At 41.3% G+C, this 20,833-nt stretch overlaps 1 protein-coding gene across 1 annotated transcript; it reads right to left on the bottom strand.

Annotated features, from left to right (window-relative positions):
- Window positions 1-11,343: 11,343 nt before the first annotated feature.
- LOC146049578 (olfactory receptor 10A7-like) lies at window positions 11,344-12,279 on the bottom strand. The gene has a single exon (XM_083166101.1). The coding sequence runs from the start codon at window positions 12,277-12,279 to the stop codon at window positions 11,344-11,346; it is 936 nt and encodes a 311-aa protein (XP_083022227.1).
- Between the last annotated feature and the right edge of the window lie 8,554 nt (window positions 12,280-20,833).

Genomic DNA, 20,833 nt, shown 5'->3' with positions numbered 1-20,833 from the left:
TTGTATATTCTCCCCATGTATGCGTGGGTTTTATTTCGGGTAGCCCGGTTTCCTCCCACCACCATGGTAGTGTAAGTTACATATGTCCCCAGTAGTGTTGTTACAGATGTCCATGGTAGTGTATTAATTTGGATAACGGATACTTGGATGAGGGATACTCAACCTGTACAAGGACCCTACATTTCCAAATAATAAATGTGAGGTAATAAAAGCCCTTTTGCAGAAAAATGTTCCAATTTTAATGTTTTTATGCACCGTGGTGAGTGGTGCACATGTGTGCATGCCACAGTATCAGGAAGAAAAGAAAATACCCAGCAGCAGCATGCATGCTCAATGACTTGTATGGGCTGCATCATGTGGAGCACCCGGCAGGGGGGATTTGCACATGTGCAATTGAACCCCCTTCTTACTTGCAGCTTATAGGGACTGTGGGCCTTATTATAGTTTACTCTTTCTGACAAAATCCTTCTTAGATAGACAAAACCATGTGCACTGCAGGTAGGGTAGATTTTACTTGTGCAGAGAGAATTAGATTTGGGTGGGGTTTTACTTCAAAGTGAGATCTACAGTATGTTACTGTCTACATCCTTGCTGGCGGGTCGCCAGAACGTACGCGCTGGCGACCCGCCAGCAGCCTCGCCAGCGAGGAGATTGAGACGCACGTGCGTCTCACACGCACGCGCGTCTCAGTCTCCGTCGCTAGCGCGACGGAAACCCTGTCCGTCTCCGCCTCAGGGAGACGGACAAGGTTAGGGGGGGTTAGGGGGGGTGCGGGCAGGCGGCGGGGACCCCGGGTTACCGCCAGCAAGCCGGCGGGGACCCGGGGGAACGGATCGAAGCGCCGTCGGAAGGGGACGCGCGCGCCGCTCGTGCGCGCGCATCCCCTTCTCACCATCGCCATGGCGCTGGCGGGGGATGGCGGCTGGCGACGCCAGCGCCATCCCCTGCAAAGATGGGACCTGACCCATCTGTATATTGCAGTGTAAAAATAAAGCAGTCAGTATTTACCCTGCACATAAACAAAATAACTCACCCAAATATAATTCTCTCTGCACAAATTACATCTGCCCCCCTGCAGTGCACATGGGTTTGTCCATCTAAAAAGGATTTTGTCAGAAAGAGTGAACTAAAATAAGGCCCTCTGTCACCTGCAGCCATTGAAGCAAAACGCAGCGGTAGAAAGTCTTCCCATCAGTAGCTGTATCTGCTGATTACAGTCCAGCATGGGATTAGCAGATAGAGCTTCTAATAGAAAGCCTCTGCAATCACTGGGCTTACTGGTGGTGGTCGATTTTCACAGAGGGGGCTGCAGCCCCTAGGTACAATCTGACACAGCAGCAGACTTATGTGTTGGCAGTGTATATAGCGGTGCTTGTGGTGTTGGCAGATTATATAGCGGTGCTTTTGGTGTTGGCAGAGTATATTTCAGTGCTTGCGGTGTTGGCAGAGTATATAGCGGTGCTTGTGGTGTTGGCAGAGTATATAGCGGTGCTTGTGGTGTTGGCAGAGTATATTGCAGTGCTTGCGGTGTTGGCAGTGTATATAGCGGTGCTTGTGGTGTTGGCAGAGTATATTGCAGTGCTTGTGGTGTTGGCAGAGTATATAGCGGTGCTTGTGGTGTTGGCAGAGTATATTGCAGAGCTTGTGGTGTTGGCAGAGTATATAGCGGTGCTTGTGGTGTTGGCAGAGTATATAGCGGTGCTTGTGGTGTTAGCAGAGTGTATAGCAGTGCTTGTGGTGTTGGCAGAGCATATAGCGGTGCTTGTGGTGGTGGCAGAGCATATAACGGTGCTTGTGGTGGTGGCAGAGTATATAGCGGTGCTTGTGGTGTTGGCAGAGTACCTGTATATAGCGATGCTTGTGGTGTTGGCAGAGTATATAGCGGCGCTTGTGGTGTTGGCAGAGCATATAGCGGTGCTTGTGGTGTTGTTAGATGACACACTTTTGGAAGCTCATCCAGGGATTTAGGTTTATTGTAATATGCACAGGTAGTTGTAATATGCACAAAGGTTAACTGCATATATGGTGTAGCACATATAACAGGAGCGCTGTAACTCACACAGCGTGTGGGGAATGGGTCCGCCTACTACAGGGGACAGGGAGCGCAGAGGGACATACAGCCTGCGGGCTGCAGGGACAAGTGTTGAGCGCAACATATTCACTTATGTTCTCTCTGTGGATTCAATGTTCTTGGTTGTCAACCCAGTTTTGTGGATTTAATATGAAAAGTTGACATTAAATAGTCAACATTCATAATCAGTGGCGTAAGTTCTCCTCAGTTGCCCAGAGGCATACTAGTGCCCCCTACTTAGCCCCCCCTCACTCACTCACACACACAAACACACACACACACACACGGACCTTATATAAATATATGTATGGATGTGTGTATGCATGTATGTATGTTATGTATATTATGTTTAAAATAAAGACAGTGTGACATCTATGGAGGGAGAGTCAGCCACAAGAGTGATATAGACAGCTTTCAATTAACTGATTTAAACTTTCAGGGAAGGAGATGTGCCCCCTTGGGTGCAGGAGCCCGGCGGCAGATGACTCCATTGCCTCCCAAAGTTCTACCTCTGTTCATAGTGTTGTAACTAAAATGTTTACATGATCTAAATGTTGACATCTAAATGTCAGCATGAACAATGGTTGGTAGAAAAAAAGTCAACATTCAGAAATACTGACATGTTCATAGTTTGGTTGATACCAAACGTCATCCATATATATATTTTTGCATATTTTGTCCTAACCATAAAAATAAAATCAAAATGTGCTGGTGACCTTCTGGTGTCGAAATGTCAGCATTCTAAAAATGTCAATATTTTTAATATGACGACATTTGTTGCTGACAACATTTTACATGTTGACCTAACAGATGGAGCGCCTCTCCTGCAGTTCCAGGGCTCACCACAATGCTCCCGCTGGCTAGCACTGGCGGAGAGGCGCACCATCTGACTGTCTCACACGCACGCGCGTCCCAGTCACTCGGAGACGGGTAGCAGAAACCCTGCCTGTCTCCGCTTCAGGGAGATGGGCAGGGTTAGGGGGGGTTGCGGGGAGGCAGCGGGGACCAGCAGGGAGACAACAGAGAGCTCCGTCGGAAAGGGGTGCGTGAGCATCTCATGTGCGCGCACCCCCTTCTGATGGGGGCTGGCGATTCTATCGCCATCTGCCAGCTGAATGAGGCAGGCACTATCTGTACAGTAATTTATATTTATAATTTATATTTTTATAACTTAACTTCATTTTTACATTACATTAAATAAATGAAAGACTTTAGACATTCTCAAAATACCACTCTATCATCTGGCACATTCTAGTTTAAAATGTATAACAGTGAATATCTCCCTTTTTATTTTTTATGATAATGTATGTTGTTTTAACAAAGCTGTCAAATTTATTACTACTGTATATTACTTTTCTTTAGCATAATTAAAAGATTCATTTCTGACTCAGTGGCGGAAGTTCGGCACAGTTACCCGGAGGCAAGATTCTGGTATTGGTGAAGAAGCTCTGTGGCTGTGAGGGAACAGCTTCAATTTCCTACCAGGCAGTGATGCAGGGCAGGCAGGAGCGAGTTTGGACATCTGGTCTGGACTGTAGGCCCTGCCAACATGTCTACTTTCCCGGCATATGATGTTGTCCCCATTGAAAAAATGGTGGAGGATTACTTTGGTGACAGCATCCAAGTAGACATGTCAGACAGTCCGTACCTTTATTGGCAGGAAAAAACGGCAGTTTGGAGGCCCCTGTACAAACTAGTTTTATTTTACCTGAGTTGTCCCCCCTCCAGTGTGTACTCTAAAATAGTTTCTAGTGCAGCCAGGAACCTGGTCAGCGAGCAGTGTAGGAGGTTGCCTCCACAAAATGTGTAGAAGTTAATGTTCATCATAATGAATTATCAATTCTTCAAAGAAGACAAGCAATTGCCTCCAGAGACTAAACAGGGACCTGTAGTGGTGTATTCTAGTGGGGACAAATTGATAATCTCTGAGGATGAGGATGTACTGTATGTACTGAAGGGGGTTAGGAATCGGATAATGAAGATGAGGATGACATCTTGCCTCTGTAGAGCCTGTTGGTATAGGGAGAGATGAATTGCTTCTTTTTTTGTGGGGGCCCAAACAAAGCAATCATTTCAGCCACAGTCGTGTAACAGACCTTGTCACTGAAATGATTGGTTTGTTAAAGTGTGCATGTCCTATTTACGCAACATAAGGGTGAGTTGAAAGGCCCAAGGACAATTCCATCTTGTACCTCTTTTTTTTACGTTGTGCGCTCTTTGGGGACTTGTTTTTCACTGCAGTGCCACTCATAGATGAGCCACGTGTTTGTGCCGCTTATCATAGTCATCCAGCTATCTCGGTGCCACCTTTTGGCCTAAAAACATTATGAGGTATGAGGTGTGAGGTATTCAAGATAGACTGGAAAGAATGTTACTGAGGTTTATAATAGCGTAGGAGCAAAACAAAAATTGTGCGATTTTAGAGATTTAAAAAAAAAAATACAGATCCAAAAAACAAAACATAAAACATGAAACACTGAATGGTGGTGTTTTGGAACATATCCAGTTCCAAAACACTGCTGGAGATACAGACCCAAAACTTGTTTCACAATGCCACCGAGGGGTGGCTTGTTTTCAGCGAAGAAACACATTAGAGTGTGGTTTCTGTGATGCCCGCTCCTGTTCACCTGGCCACCTCTGCCTCTGTGTGTTCCTCTACGGGTTTCCATCACACTGCTCTCCCTGCAAGATGACAGACCTCAATATCGCTGCCCATACATATTGATTGACAGGATGCCAACATTTGTGGATGGTAACCGGCAGGCATGCCTGCGTTCAGATCCCAGAGATCTGACACACCCACAATTACCTGATCCGTATGGTTTCTTTCCGTCCTGCCATTTCTCCGAGCCGAAAACGAGGCAGGTCGTCATCTTCCCTCTATTGGATTCTCGTGAGACTTGGAATCTATAAAAGTCCAGGAGATTGGCACCGTCTTCATTCAACATGTGAAATTTAGACAGCACGGATGTGTCTGTGCTGTCTGCAGAGCGGGAGAAGCTACATGTACTGTATTTCGGCTGCAGGGAGACAATATAACTTATAGGGTACAAACTAGGGGGACTAATATTAGCTGCCTAACTTAATGGGGGCTGCTTAAGCGGGACAACTACAGATCAGGAATCTAAAGCCTACAACTACTTAGGGGGAACTAATGGTGCAGAAACTTTGAACACCTATTAAGGGGGGGGGGGGGGGGGAATATACTAAGTGGAAAATTACTCAGGGTACAACTATTAAGGGGGCATTAATAAGGCTACTATTATGAGGGAACTACTAAGGCTAATAATAGGGCTTTTAGAATTTTTTATGTTTTTTTTTTCAAAACATAAAACACAAGACACAAAACACAGAAGGGTGGTGTATTGAAACAGATCCAGATCCAAAACACGGCCAGAGATACAGACCCAAAACACAAACCACGAAACACGAAAAGTGCCCGGTGCAGATCCCTAGTAACTAGATGACCTGCCAGAAAAAATGCAGACAAGCCCCGGAGTTGGAAGGGAAGTCATGTGATGTCAGCTCCGGCCCCGATCAGCCTGTTTCTATCACAGCTGCCAAGTACAATAAGTCCTGGGTTGTGCACACTGCAAAAATGATTCAATGGTGAGTGAATACAGATGTAGCACTGCTCATCCTTTCTACCTATGGCAATTGTACCGCCAGCCCGCCATGGCGGTCCACAGCGTGTGGCATTGCAATACATTTTAAAAGCTTGGCGATTTGCAGTGGCATCTCCGGATGAGTGCAATACCAGTGATCATCCACCAGATGTCACTTTTTGAAAACCTAATTGCGCATGCGTGAAATTTGTCCTGCAGCGCGTGCATGAAGCGCAGGAACTACAGTAAAGTACACTTTTCTACTATTGTACTGTCCAGTAAGCTGTACTGTAATGTCCCTGACAAGCCTAGTCAGCGCCTCTCTCACACCGCCGGCGCCAGCATGATCCCCTCTCTTTGGCGGAGAGGGGATCATGCTGGCGCCAGTGGAGAGGCGCTCCATCTGATTGACACGCAGGAGCATCTTAGACGCTCCAGTAATGAGACGCTCCTGCGCCTGTGTTGCTGTTACAGCAGGGTAGTACAGTAAAGTACTTTGCTACTATTGTACTGTCCAGCAAGCTGTACTGTACTGTTCACACTAATAAATAAAATTACATTGAATTGCGTACAGTATCATTACACTACTTTATACATCTCACTGGTTTTGTCAAAAGATGCTGGGATTTCAATACATGTACAGTGAGTTAGTACAGTATTGTAGTTTTAACACACATAAAAGATTCCGGCTTCCCAATAAGGCTTTCCATGTGTCTAAATTTGTACGGACGCTTGAGCTTGAAGTCTATCAGGATCTCCCCTGACCAGGTCGCTCCAGCAGCGCTCTAGGGAGTGGATAGACCGCTCATGGCCAGTGTCCACCAGAATTGCCCTCCAGACCTTTCTGTATGCCCGGAGCTTTTGCTTGTTGCTGGCAAAAGCAACGTCTCACCAGAGCACCAGGTGCCTAAACTCCCGGGTGCTGTACGGGCCTTTACTGGGCTGCGCCATTGTAACAGTACAGTAGTCTCAAAATGGTGGAGCGGGCATCCTAGTCACACGCTGTGTGCGACATATGACTTTCATCATGCATCCCAAAACTTTATTTGAAAGAGTTTCAACATACTGAATCGCTATGACAACTACAGTACTGTAGTTATATAAGCTGTTAGCTTGTAAGTAATATCCTATGAGATGCAACTTTATTAAATAAAACTTTTATCCCTAGCCTTCATCTTCCATAATAATAAAAATGGCTAATACTGTGTCTACCATGGTACACATGAGTCGAATGAGAGTCTGAGATGACAGTCGCATGAGCGTCTGAGATGGGGAGGGGATGTGGCGGTTGACTTCAGCTCAATACACATTACTCCCTGGAAGAGACAGTAAAGCTGGCCATACATCAGAAAGATCGATCTTAAGATCGATTGCGCTCATGATTGTGTACAATTTCCCTTGAAATCCCCGGCAGTCCTTGGTGGTTTTTGGACACACAATCTACACACAATCCATCTTACAATCAGCCATACAATCCATCTGCTGTATGATTGTGTATACAAGATGTGCACACAATCTGCATACAATCCATCATACAATCAGTCATACAATCCATCTGATGATTGATTGTATGATTTGTGTACACAAGATGTGCGCACAATCTGCATACAATCCATCTTACAATCAATTGAGATTGTATGATTGGGTACAATATCTTTCTGATGTATGGCCACCTTAAGGCAATGCAGTTCATCTGGGTCACCATGTGCAAAATCTGTAACATTAGGACAGTAGGAATGGAAGCAACAAGTTTTTTATGGAAACAAGTTCTTTTATGTACTGTTTGTCTTAAGTTTTATAAAAATGTCACTTTACAAAATATTTGAATAAAAGAAAAAAAAATAAAGATTTGACGCCGTAATCGAACACGGGTCTCCAGCATGTAGAGTCACACAGCTATCCACTACACTACGTAACATGGTGATGTGTACGGTCTGTAGAGTGCTGGTATATATATAATCAGTGGCATAAGTAGCCCTAATGGCGAAACCCTGCGACGGTCCCTTTGTGGATTAGCGCTGCTGGAGATACTGTATTGTACTGTATTCAGGTCACGTTGACCCCCTCCTCCCCTGGGGGAGGGGAGGCGGCGGTTGACTTCAGCTGCATACACATTACTCCCTGGAAGAGACAGTAATGCAGTGGTACTAGAGCTACTGTACAGTTCCAACAGTTCAAAATGTTCAGCATCAGCTACGTGAACGTGAAGGTAAACACTGTATTTGTATTGGCTCATTACACTACACAGCCCATTTGCTCGCAGCGATGTTCACAAGCGTCTCATTATGCATGAGCGTCTCATACAGTAAGCGCGCTCTGTACGGCGAATGGCGGGGTTCCATTGGCACAGTACAGTATATCACTCCGACGCTAGCTTGATGGAGCATTAGCCACCCAGTGGTGGCGGATTGTATTGCATGGCGTGCGCCCACACCCCTTTGCGGACGGGAGCGCAATAAGAAAATTGTAACACCAGAACCTCCGCCATGCCGAGCTGGCGGCAATGATGAGAGGCGCTACATCTGTACATTTGCTGATAATCGCAGATCGGCATCATTTTCAGATTCTACTTATTTATTTAGTATGTTCTAGAAGATAATGGATAGTATCTGGTTGGCTGCTATGGACCAACATCCCATCTTCAGTAGAACTTCGCTCTAAGTAAATAGTCTAATAGTCTACAGTTACACAATTACAGTTGGGAGCAGTGGCAGCTGCATGCATGGGGTGGGTGGGGGCAGTTAAAACATATCAACATACCTTTAGTGTTACTTTTCATATGTTTGACAAATGAAAAGTTTGATATGAGTTTTCATTGCTTATTGGGAGCTAATGTAAACAACTGAGCATGTGGACAACCAATGAATGTACTATGTCCCCTCTGGGCCATGTGTCAACCTTTTGTCTATGTCGACCTTGAGCATATCGACCAAATGGTGTTGGCCTACTGACTGTCAACCTAGACATTGTCTGCATTTCATCGAATTCTGTTTTGTGCAGGCCTACCTGGACCCCTAATAAATAGGTCTATGTTACTATTAGAAATCATCTCTGTCATCATATGCTTAGCATTTGGAAACATGTTTATTTATTTATTAACAGGTTCTTATATAGCGCACACATATTCCGCAGCGCTGTACAGAGATTATTATTACCAGTTATTATATAGCGCACACATATTCTGCAGCGCTGTACAGAGAATTTTTGAACATTCACATCGGTCCCTGCCCCAGTAGAGCTTACAATATATATTCCCTACCACATGTACACGCACACACAGACATTCTAGGGTTAATTTTTGTTGGAAACCAATTGACCTACCAGTATATTTTTGGATTGTGGGAGGAAACCGGAGTACCCGGAGGAAACCCACGCAAGTACGGGGAGAATATACAAACTCCGCACAGTTAGGGCCATTGTGGGGATCGAACCCATGACCTCAGTGCTATGAGGCAGTAATGCTAACCATTACACCGTCCGTGCTGCCTGTTTATTGTTTTTTTTTTTTTTTTTTTAATAATGCAGATGAAAAAAAAAGGGAAATATTAAAAAACTAAAGGTTATGTGACAAATTCTGGAGAAAGATAGATGTGAAAATAGTTTTAAACCAGAGTGCGCAATAAAATTCAAAGTGCTGCCTGTGTATTGTGCACAAAATAATAATCTCAAGGTTATTACTAGAAATAGACAAAAAAGAATGTGACGCAAAGAATGCGCGCTCAAGGAATACCAATGACAAAAATATACTTAAATTAATGTGATAGAGTCCGTCCAATAGGTGATGAAGATTATCTGTAAAACCTCCCACAGTATTGATTTACCAGGGAGGCAAGAAAGAGAAACAAATATAGTGCAGATAACTCCTTCACAATTGGGAATTGTGATATATAGTTGCACTTACAAAGTGGAATCAAATGATATTGCATGTAATATATATATATATATATATATATATATATATATATATATATATATATATATATATATATATATATATAAAGTCCAGATGGGAGCAGCACTTCCTCAACCAATCAAATAAGACAGGGTGCCATCCACAACCCCTCAGGGTCAGCGTATAGGTCCAGTCGACGGCACTCCCCAAATAAAGATATTCTCATAGGCAGAATTCAACGTTTCGAACCTTTTTATTAGCGGTTCTTCATCAGGATGTACAACCTGATGAAGAACCGCTAATAAAAAGGTTCGAAACGTTGAATTCTGCCTATGAGAATATCTTTATTTGGGGAGTGCCGCCGACTGGACCTATATATATATATATATATATATATATATATATATATATATATATATATATAGATGGTTGGAAGCGGCGGCACTCTCAGGCTTCGCAAGAATAGACGACAAATGTCAACTTTGTTCTTTCAACGTTTCAGTGCCCGTGCACTTTTATCAAGAAATGACAGAATAAACAAACAGTGTGTGACTTACCTATATATAAAGAAACAGTGATACATCTTGTTGCAGACGCTGCTTCCGGGCGCCGCCGCAAGGTAGGGCGCTCAGCAACTGCGTCATCACAATTCCACAACATATATATATATATATATATATATATATATATATATATATCTCCATGGCAAAACAGCATTCACTTCAATGGGCCAATATGGAATAACCTGTATTAAAAGGCACTCTCCCACATTGGAGGAGAGTAGAGAGATAGTGCAAATAAAGCCTTAAAACAAAGGGTATTTAATATAAAATTGCACTTACAATAGGTAGACATAAATAAAAGCGTGACATTGGGAACCATGGCAAACAGCTGACAAGATTGTTGGTAGTCCTCTCCCAAAACGACCCTAAGGGTTTAAATACCGCACACCGTGGAGGGCACATTATGCATTTGAAAAAGGAGTTTCCGCTTCGAAACGTGTTATGCATTCTGGGACACAGGGACTTCCTCTGGCTGACGGCTGACTTGTTTTGGACATTCACCATCCTCCTGTTCCAGACAGGTCGTTTTGGGAGAGGACTACCAACACTGAAATACCATCTTATCTTCTGTTTGCTTTGGTTCCCTATATCTTTCTACTCTCCTCCAATGTTGGAGAGTGTCTCTTAATACAGGTTATTCCATATTGGCCCATTGAAGGGAATACTGTTTTGCCTTGGATTTATATACATGCGATATCATTTGATTCCACATTGTAAGTGCAACTATATATCACAAGTCCCAATTGTGAAGGAGTTATCTGCACCATATTTGTTTCTCTTTCTTGCCTCCCTGGTATATCAATACTGTGGGAGGGTTTACAGATAATCTTGCAACTTCATTGCCTATTCGACGGACTCTATCCCATTAATTTAAGTACATTTTTGTCATGGGTATTCCTTGAGCGCCCGTTGTATGTTTGCACATCACATTCTTTTTTGTTAAATTCAGGAAAAAACAAAATATCCATAAAGAATGCATGAAACTTGTTGAGGGGTAAATATATGAAGCTTGGATAAGTGATATCTATCCCCATAAAGAATATTATGTGAAAGGTGATATTGCACCAGCCAATCAGCTACAGTATGCACAGTAAATTGACATTTAGGAGCTGATTGGTTGGAGTATTATCTCCTTGCACATGATATTCTTTATGGGGGTATACACCACTTCCCCAAGCTTCATACATTTACCCCTCAGTTACAAACCTCATTTTATAATGAAACAGGTTTTAAAAAGTTGTTTATTGAAATCCTGAAAGCTTTCTTAACATCCCTGTTTCTGAAGGTATAAATGAAAGGGTTAACCATAGGTGTTAATGCTGTGTACATAAAACAAAGATATTTATCATAATGGCTTCCCTTAGGTTTAACATACACAATGATGGCTGTGCCATAAAATAAAGCAACTACAATGAGATGAGAGGAACATGTGGAAAAGGCCTTCTGTTTTCCCTCCTGACTCTTAATGTTTGAAACTGTCATTATTATACGGATGTAGAATCCCAGAATTGTAATGAATGGAAAAACAACAATTAATATGGTGGCTATGATTGTTGATAAATTGCTAATAAATTGATCGGAACACGCCAAGTTCTGCAGCGGAGCCAAGTCACAGAAGAAGTGATCGATCCCATTAGGACCACAGAAATCCAAACATGCTGTGATGATGACAGGGACTAAAATAATACCAAATCCTATGATCCACGGCAACACGGCCAACTCCGTACAAAAAGCAGGCGTCATTATAGCTGAGTAGTGTAAAGGATTGTTAATAGCCAGATATCGGTCAAAGACCATTGCCATTAAAAGGTAGCATTCAGTCGCTCCCAAGGAGATGAAGACGTACAGTTGTGCAAAGCATTCATTGAAGGAAATAATATTATTACCTGAAATCAGATTGGCTAATAGTTTTGGGACAATGACAGACACAAGCATAATCTCCAAAACAGAGAATACACTAATAAAGAAATACATGACAGTATGAAGAGAAGGTTCCACTCTAACAAGGACAATGATAGCAAAGTTCCCTATGACGCACGTAATGTAGGTCTGTAGAAAGAAAAAAAAGAGCAAATTCTGGAACTGGTGCACATCCGCAAAAGCCAATAAAATAAATTCTTTTACCACAGTTTTGTTTTTTTCCACCATGGTGCTAACAAATATATTGCTGCAATAAAAAGGTCATGTTCCATAATTAGTATTTCAGAATAAATGTTAAATGTTCAGTAATGTTTGTGCCTCATTTATGTAACCACATATGCATTGGATATGCCTAATGCGTCCCAAAATCATTTTAGCCAAATGCTTTGTATTATAGTCAAGATGCAGCCTTATTGCTTGTTTAGAACACTGAATTGACTATTAATTCTCTTACATAAATATGCATTTTATTACTAGTGGTATGGACTTAATAATGCTCTCTGACTCTTGGCGTGATGTATCAAACAAGATAATACGGACAGTTGGTCTACAGCAGATATCAGAGACTACAATGTGGAACCATAGAAGGACACTCCCCATAGACTTCTATCAGTCTACAATAAGCTTGTATGGATCAAAACTTTCCAGAGCTTTTTCCCTATAGGCAACATCTATAGATACCATAACTTATAAAGAAATATAGGTCAGGATTTAATGGGACCCTATTTTAGCGTTAGGGAAAAAGTTGGAAGCAGCCAGACATTATCTCCGACTTTGGGGGTTATTCTAGTCCATTCTTTCTGACAAAATCCTTCTTAGATGGACAAAACCATGTGCACTGCGGGTGGGGCAGATGTAACTTGTGCAGAGAGAATTAGATTTGGGTGGGGTTTTTCTTCAAAGTGAGATCTATATTGAAGTGTAAAATCATGCAGTCAGTATTTTCCCTGCACAGAAACAAAATAACTCACCCAAATCTAATTCTCTCTGCACATGTTACATCTGCCCCCCTGCAGTGCACATGGTTTTGTCCATCTAAGAAGGATTTTGTCAGAAAGAATGAACTAGAATAAACCCCATAATCTCAGAATGTAATGGCGTGCGTCTTAACACTCCAACTGCAAATTGGATCCGACTTCTCAGTGTTTTTTGAGCAGGAAGCGCCTGACTTTTTCGGGCCAACCAGAATGCGTATAGTATAACAGTTGCAGGCCAGGATGTAATGGAAGCCTAGGTAGAAGGTCTCACACAAAACAGCTCTAAATTCGGAGCTGAGGTTTTTTTTTTTTTTTTTTATGGTGTGGGGATAGGTTGTATTCGGCAAGGATGCAAACCAATAACAAGTACACAATTACAGCACCTTTGCAACAGATAATTAATTTTGAAATAGTTCTAAAATTTGACATGTCAAAATAGGGCATGTCCGGTACTTTTCCCTGTATCTGCATACCATTTATGTTACAAGGTATAGCTAGGATATCCTGTAGCATAACCTTTTTTTGGAGATACAGTCACAATTATATACAGTATATAGGCATGCTGCAGATAATTTTAATAATTTTACTCAACAGAAACTGCTTGTGCACCCAATTCACTTCCCGTTGTGAATAAAATGCATTTTTTGGGGTAAAAAATGCAAAAATGACATGTACACTGCATTAGCTATTTTGACAGACTATAGTAATTTATTTTAAGTTTTTTAAGGTTAGAAGTAATTCTAAAAATGTTTATTTGTTACAATTGTTTTGTATACTTGCCGAATTGCCGAATACAACTCACCCCTTCAAAAAAAAAGATCTTATTAAGAGCCCAAAACCTCAGACTTTTAATGAACTCAGATGCTATTACAATTCCTGATTTTGCAAAATGTATGACTTTTGCGAAACAATCGGCTATATCACAAAATCTGTCCAAAATCTGTCATAACATACGAGCCTTGGGCTTCTTCCTCCAGAAATCTCTGGAGAGGGATCTCAACTATTGTTCTCCTGCATCTTGCGCATTTGCTGTCCGAAAGTCATTTATGCGCAATAGGGTCATAAACCTATAAGTCCCTTGCCGAAAGTTATTGTGCATATTATGTGAATTAAATTCTCATATGCACATAAGAAGGGGTAGGATTTAGCCCAGATAATATGGATACTGTATCAATATTGTATCCATACTGTATGCAATACACTTTGCTCTATATCATAATACGGAACATACAGTATAGCATATGTACTGTAATTGAAGTTAGACATCAAATATTTGCTATAATCAGTGTCATACAAATTAAATTAAGGGATTGCAATTTGATTAATTGCTAAACATTTTAACATTTTACGGCGTGCAGATCACAAGTGTACGTTTACACTAAATGGCAATGCTATTATATTAAATTACTGTTTTTCAATTTATTTAACAAATATTTGTTTTCCCTAATCAGTGAGTAAAGCACAGGACACATTGTACAGGAGATGAGACAGAAGAATCGTTTCCACATGCACGGAACTACCTTGGGGACTGACAATAATAATCATCTTAAACATCTTTACAAGGAATTTTTATGAGCCCAATGGGAACATGGCAAACTGAAAACATTCCAGAAATATATCAAATTCTAGTAATATTATACTCAATGCTTCTCTCTACAGTATATAATTACCTGCTAAATGTGTTTATTGGCAACCAGACAGTTTTATAGTTAAGCAGAATGAATCAGTTAGTCTATACCATGCTGCAAGCGGTATTATGTATGAACATGTACAGGTCTGAGAATATAGCTGTTGTTATATTTAAATCGTATTCACCTATATGCTGTAAATCCACTTTTTAGCTGCCAATTAAAGCCTATAAAGTGTATTACAAAGGTATAAGTGGATTTTTAATAATCTTGTTCCAACCATTGTTCAAAAGCAGCACGCCCTATTTCTTTTGTTTCATTGCCACCGGAAAAAAAATAGATTAAACTGGAGAAAATGAACGTTATTTAAAAAAAAAAAAATGAGTGGAGAATGATACACAGCTAAAACCAATGTATTGCATATTACTTGTCATACAGGGTGATGCACTTTGTAGGCCCATTTTTGAAAATATTAAGAACATACTAACTTGTATCACCATAAGGCAGTAATGCATTTTCCCAAAATTCCAGCGTAAACTATACACCCTTCCTTTGGTTTAAATTAATTTAAAAAAAAGTTAAATTAAATTACGTTATTTTCTCCAGATCAATAAACACAAATCAGTTTGTTGCTCATTCTTATAATTATATATTTGTCTTTTAGCGGAAGGTTGCTACTTGCAATTAATTTGTGAATTTCCATTTTAGTAGAAATCACTGAATTTACATTTTAGTAATTAGTTACTTAACATTAATATCAAACCAGTTACTGTATATGCACAACATTACCTTAATGGAAATCTGAATATGTTTTGTGCATTTACGTGGTTTAGTATTGCATACATTATCAAGTATGATATTTTTGCTCGTAAGTTACTGGGTTTATGAAAATGTCTTTGTCCAAAATATTGAAGAAAACCAGAAGATCATTTGCTTATGAGTAACAGGATCTACAGTATTATCTTTTTTTTTTTTTAATTGTGTGTACTCAGCTTTGGCAGAGTTAGAGACGGTTCCTGTAAGTTACCTTATATACACCTTTATTATACTGCGTGCACAGAAATCCATTACACGGGGGAGTATTCTACTGATGCTCCGCATAGTTCTCATTAGCCATCTGTTTTGGTACTTTACTGAAACAATACTAACAAGGTCCTTAGTGACTATGGAGTAGATTCGGAGTTTGAAGCAGAACAATAACAGTAACTTTACATCTGGACAAAACTAAGTTGCAATGCCAGGAGTTTAAATACATTTTTTTTTTTACTTTTTATTGAATTTTCCAAGCAATTTTCCAACAAGAAATTTGTACATGTTTACATTTAACACTCGTTTAGATACTGGATTTTAGTACATTACTTTCTTCATAAACAGCAGAGAAAAATGGTTTCAAACATTCTTGAAGAAAGGGTTGACGTCTGTAGCAAATAAACATCTATATGCTGTCTATCTACTAACTATTAACCTAAATCTAAAGGCTAAGGCAAGCTAAGTTACACAAGACTCACACATGGTGAAGGAGAGGGGTGGGGGGGTATAACAGTCATCCTTACTGGGCAGCAAAGCATAGAGTATCTTGTTCCTGCTCGGCTTGCTTCTGGTATATATTGAGCTATAAGGAGATCTGGGATGAATCCTTTTAATGGGGCTTTTGATCTAGATCACAGTTCAAAATAATGTTCTTTTCCCCCCTAATTGTAGTTGTATGAGTTGGAGTTAGATGGGGGGGGGGGGTATATATTAACTTCTATGATGTTGAATGAAGTTAAATACTGTATACAGTGCTGGGCCGAGAGGTACATGGTATTATGTCTTAGTCCTCTGTTGTTGGACATCTAGCAAAGGATTCACTTTGTGCCAAAGACGTTTTTCAAAAAAGTCTAATACAATATATGTTGTCTTGAGTTGTCGTCCAATGAGTGGATAAACATGTCCCATGTTCTGTGAAATGAGTCCGGCTTTGGGATTTCGTTCTGCATAAGAGATCTTATGTCAAAGTATACTAGTTGGAGTAGCTTTGTTTTACGTTCTTGTAAAGTCGGTGCAGATTTCTTTATCCAATAACGTAATATCACTTTCTTTGCCAAAGTAAATGTTGTGACCAAAAAGATGATATGTTTAGAGCTATGCATATAGGGAGGCCAATCCCGGGGCATTTTTTCAATCCCGGGATTCGGGATTGAAAAATGCTCAATCCCGGGATTCCCGGGATTCCCGGGATCCCGGGATTGGCCTCCATGGTTAAAAAAAAAAGAAAAAAAACACGTCCCGACACGGCAAAAAAAAAACACTATACCTCCTGCCCTGCACTGCGCTGTCACTTACATGATGGTGGTGACAGGCAGTAGCAGGACCATCTTCAGTGGGAATGCGGCTGGAAGCTACTTAGCTTGGCTGGGAGCTGCTCAGTGGGCGAGCGGGCGGCTAGGAGGTCCTCAGCGGGCTGGTGGGCAGGCGGCACAGAGCTCCTCAGCGGGCGGCTAGTTGCTGCTCAGCAGGCGGGCGGGCGGCTGGGAGCCTCAGCGGGCGGGCGGCTAGGAGGTCCTCAGCGGGCGGCTAGGAGGCTGCTCAGCAGGCGTCTAGGAGGCTGCTCAGCAGGCGGGCGGGCGGCTGGGAGCCTCAGCGGGCGGGCGGCCGGCCAGGCGAACAATTCAGAACAGTGTGCTACTGTGCTGCAGCGGCATGACGGCGGCCGGGCTGTGCAGCGTGGTGTGATGTCAGGGGTCACGCTGCGTAGCCCGGCCACCGTCATGCCGCTACAGCACACACAGACACTGTTCCAAACAGCCGTCTGCTGGTTTTTTTTACAATCAGGTACGAATCCCGCAATCCCGGGATTGGAAGGGTCAATCCCGGGATTCAAATCCCGCCATTTTTAGGCCAAAATCCCGGGATCCCGCCGATCCCGGGATTGGCCTCCCTATATGCATATCTAAGTCCCATATATAAAAACCAAACAGTAAGCACACCTCCGGTGACACGTCACAGATAAACCAAGTATTTTATTAATAAAATGTATCATTTTATTCAAGAACCTCTGGACTTTATTACAGCTCCAAAAGCAATGGAAGAGTTTTGCATTTGTCATGGAACACTTATAGCATTGCCCATTTTCATCAGGAATCATGTATTTACGTTGAGCTGGGGATATGTAGATCCTATGAAATGACTTCAGGTGTGTCTCTAGAAGGTATGCTGACTGTAAATACTTAGTGTATGTGCAATAATTCCTCAAAGTCTTTTCTGGATTGGTTATTTTGCCCGGAATATCTTCATTTTGACATAAATTGTGTAGAATATGTGTTGAGATTCAATTTAGCCTCCAGTGACAATGGATATAATTGATTTAGGGTATATTTCATAGTGTTCCTAAGGTGTACCAATGTATGAATGATATGGGGCTATTTTCCCAATAGAGAGTTAAGGTGTAACATTTGAATGTCAGGTGGGGGAGGCAAGGGGAGAGGGATGTAAAATCTGCACACAATTATATTGAGTCCCTCTTATTAAGGGGATTCTGGTCTGCCTGTTATTGATAGTAATGTGGCGGGGGTGCAATCCGGCCATTCAGGGTATAATTGGTTCAGAAAAAAGAGAAGAAAGGGTCTTGCACTGTGGACGCACTCCTTTATAAAGGGAAAGGGGAACTGGGAAGATTCTCGCACTGACTAGAGTTACAGTATGTCATTGACATCAATGAACCAACGTATAAATTCATTTACAAGACCTAAATGTATTATTTATCCTAGTTGGTGGTGCTCCCATGAGTCATGAATATAGACTATACACAAAACGAGGGAAAAAGATGACTCTCTTTTTGGGGCACTCTTTAATTATAATTTTTATTAAATACTGATATTTGTATTAAAACATGTTTGTTGACAGTCTCATTAAGTTTTACATGGGTGCCTTAATAGTGTTAATCTGCCAGCTGAACACTTGACCACGTTACCAAAAAATTATGGAAAAATGTATATGAATGTATCAGCGGGGATGCTCAATGTTTCTCAGATTGCGGGTTGACACAACCCTATGAGACATTAGTTGTCCCCAGCTGAATTTTATGTGCAAGTGACAAAGTTCGTGATACTACAGATAGAAGTTTTTTTTATAATTTTCTTACGCATATTAAAAACATTTGACGAAATATTTGCATATATTATGCCTGCTCTGATTGAGTACCTATAATTATGACCCTCTAAATAGAGATTGTCCTCTCATGTAATCATGCATAGGGTACCTGGAGAGTATAAGGTATAGAAATATACAGCTCACCAATTGATTCCCCTGGTGGTCCTTTTATACTCAGCCGTGTGTCAAAAGACAGTGAACGGATCTGAGAGGTTTACCTCCAATTGTTGGGGTCTCTGTTTGGTGAGTGATGAAAGATATGGGGATCTGCTGTTGCTAGCAGAACCCAGTGGCACTCCTGTTGGATGCCCAGCGCAAGGGTACACTTTCTGGGACTGGCAGCAATGAGAGTCCCCTAAATTAGAAAGTAAGAAGGACAGCAATATTTTGCTAGATATGTAGTTTGGATTTTATATCCTCCATTGTTTTTACCATAATTGTCCCTTTAAATTTCTAAACTCTGTATACTCTATAATAAGGGCTTTATTATACTGGTCTGAGACCTATAGATAAAGAAATCATACACGGCGAGAATTTAGTTGAATATCAAGGAAATTTCTGCTGATCAGGCTACACATTTGTTATCCTTTGTGGCCCTTTAAATCTCTTGATATAGTATAGATGGCTTAATTACGCTAGTCTGAGACATGTGGTCGGAGATATCATATACAGTCAGAGATATCTGCTAATTACCGTTCATGTCCCTTTAAAACTTTTAGCACTGTGGACGCACTCCTAAAGAAATGTTATCATTTTATTAAAACTTCATACTTTATTGAGAAAATACCTTAAAAAATAAGGGCAAGATTCTATCTGTGTTTGTTTATTGTATATTCACAGATAGTCTTCCTTCTTATTAGTGAAATGTTTAAGAGGTTAAATTTTTTTTAGACAAACAAGAATAAAATAAACATGAATGTGAAGTGCTTGTGATGCACTTAGAAGAAAGAGAAAGTGTGTACAGTATATAGATTAAAAATAGGCTTATTGCTCAGTGTTAGGTTGTTACTGTCACTGATGAATATTAAACTGTTACAAGTTTATGGCAGTTTGTCCAGAGAGTGTATTGAATTTCATATAATATGATCCACTTTACTCAAGGCTTGTTATAAGTTATTTTATAACCTTGTAGTAGTTAATGACTGCTGTGTACACTTTAATGGTTGTAGTGTGTAACTTAAGTGTTCAATTGGAATTGCATACAATTGATATGTCTCATTTACACACACTGTACTCTGCTGTTATAGATTATGAGCTGATCTCTATAGAGGTTCTGTTACTGATCTATTCCAATCACTTATATGTGACTGTGTTTTTCTACAGCAGCTGGACCAGTCGGAACCCTGTGTTGATAATAATATTGGTACTTATGTAGTAACTGGGCTGCCGATTTTGAAATCGGGTCCATCGCATCCGATGCGATGCGATGCGATGCGATGGACCCGATTTTTCCATAGGATTCAATGTTAAAATGGACTGAGTCCATTTTAACATGGAATTCAATGGGAAAAAGGGGTCCTTTTCATACCCCTACTATCCAAGTGGGCATGGAGTTGGATATAAACCTGTGGCGAGCGTAGCGAGCCACCGAGCCCGAAGCGTGGCGAGCGTAGCGAGCCCCGCGAGGGGACACAGAATACACAGAATACACAGAATACCGTCCCCTCGCGGGGCTCGCTTCGCTCGCCACGCTTCGGGCTCGGTGGCTCGCTACGCTCGCCACAGGTTTATATCCAACTCCATGCCCACTTGGATAGTAGGGGTATGAAAAGGACCCCTTTTTCCCATTGAATTCCATGTTAAAATGGACTCAGTCCATTTTAACATTGAATCCTATGGAAAAATCGGGTCATCGCATCGCATCGCATCGCATCGTATGCGATGCGATGCGATATCGCATCGCATCGCATCTGATTGTATGCCTTAACTTAAGGCATACAATCAAAAAATCGGCAGCCCAGATACTACATAAGTACCATAATATTTATATTATAGTTTAGATTTTAGAAGCGTGCTGGTAAAAATACATAAATTCCAGTTGTTCGC

The sequence above is a fragment of the Crinia signifera genome, chromosome 12 (assembly GCF_055691185.1).
Source record: "Crinia signifera chromosome 12, ASM5569118v1, whole genome shotgun sequence".
In the NCBI taxonomy this organism is placed as follows: domain Eukaryota; kingdom Metazoa; phylum Chordata; class Amphibia; order Anura; family Myobatrachidae; genus Crinia; species Crinia signifera.
This window is presented reverse-complemented; position numbering and strand designations above follow the sequence as displayed.

Coding starts and splice junctions, on each gene's coding strand:
- LOC146049578 (XM_083166101.1), bottom strand. CDS start 12,279: ATGGTGGAAAAAAACAAAACTGTGGTAAAAGAATTTATTTTATTGGCT.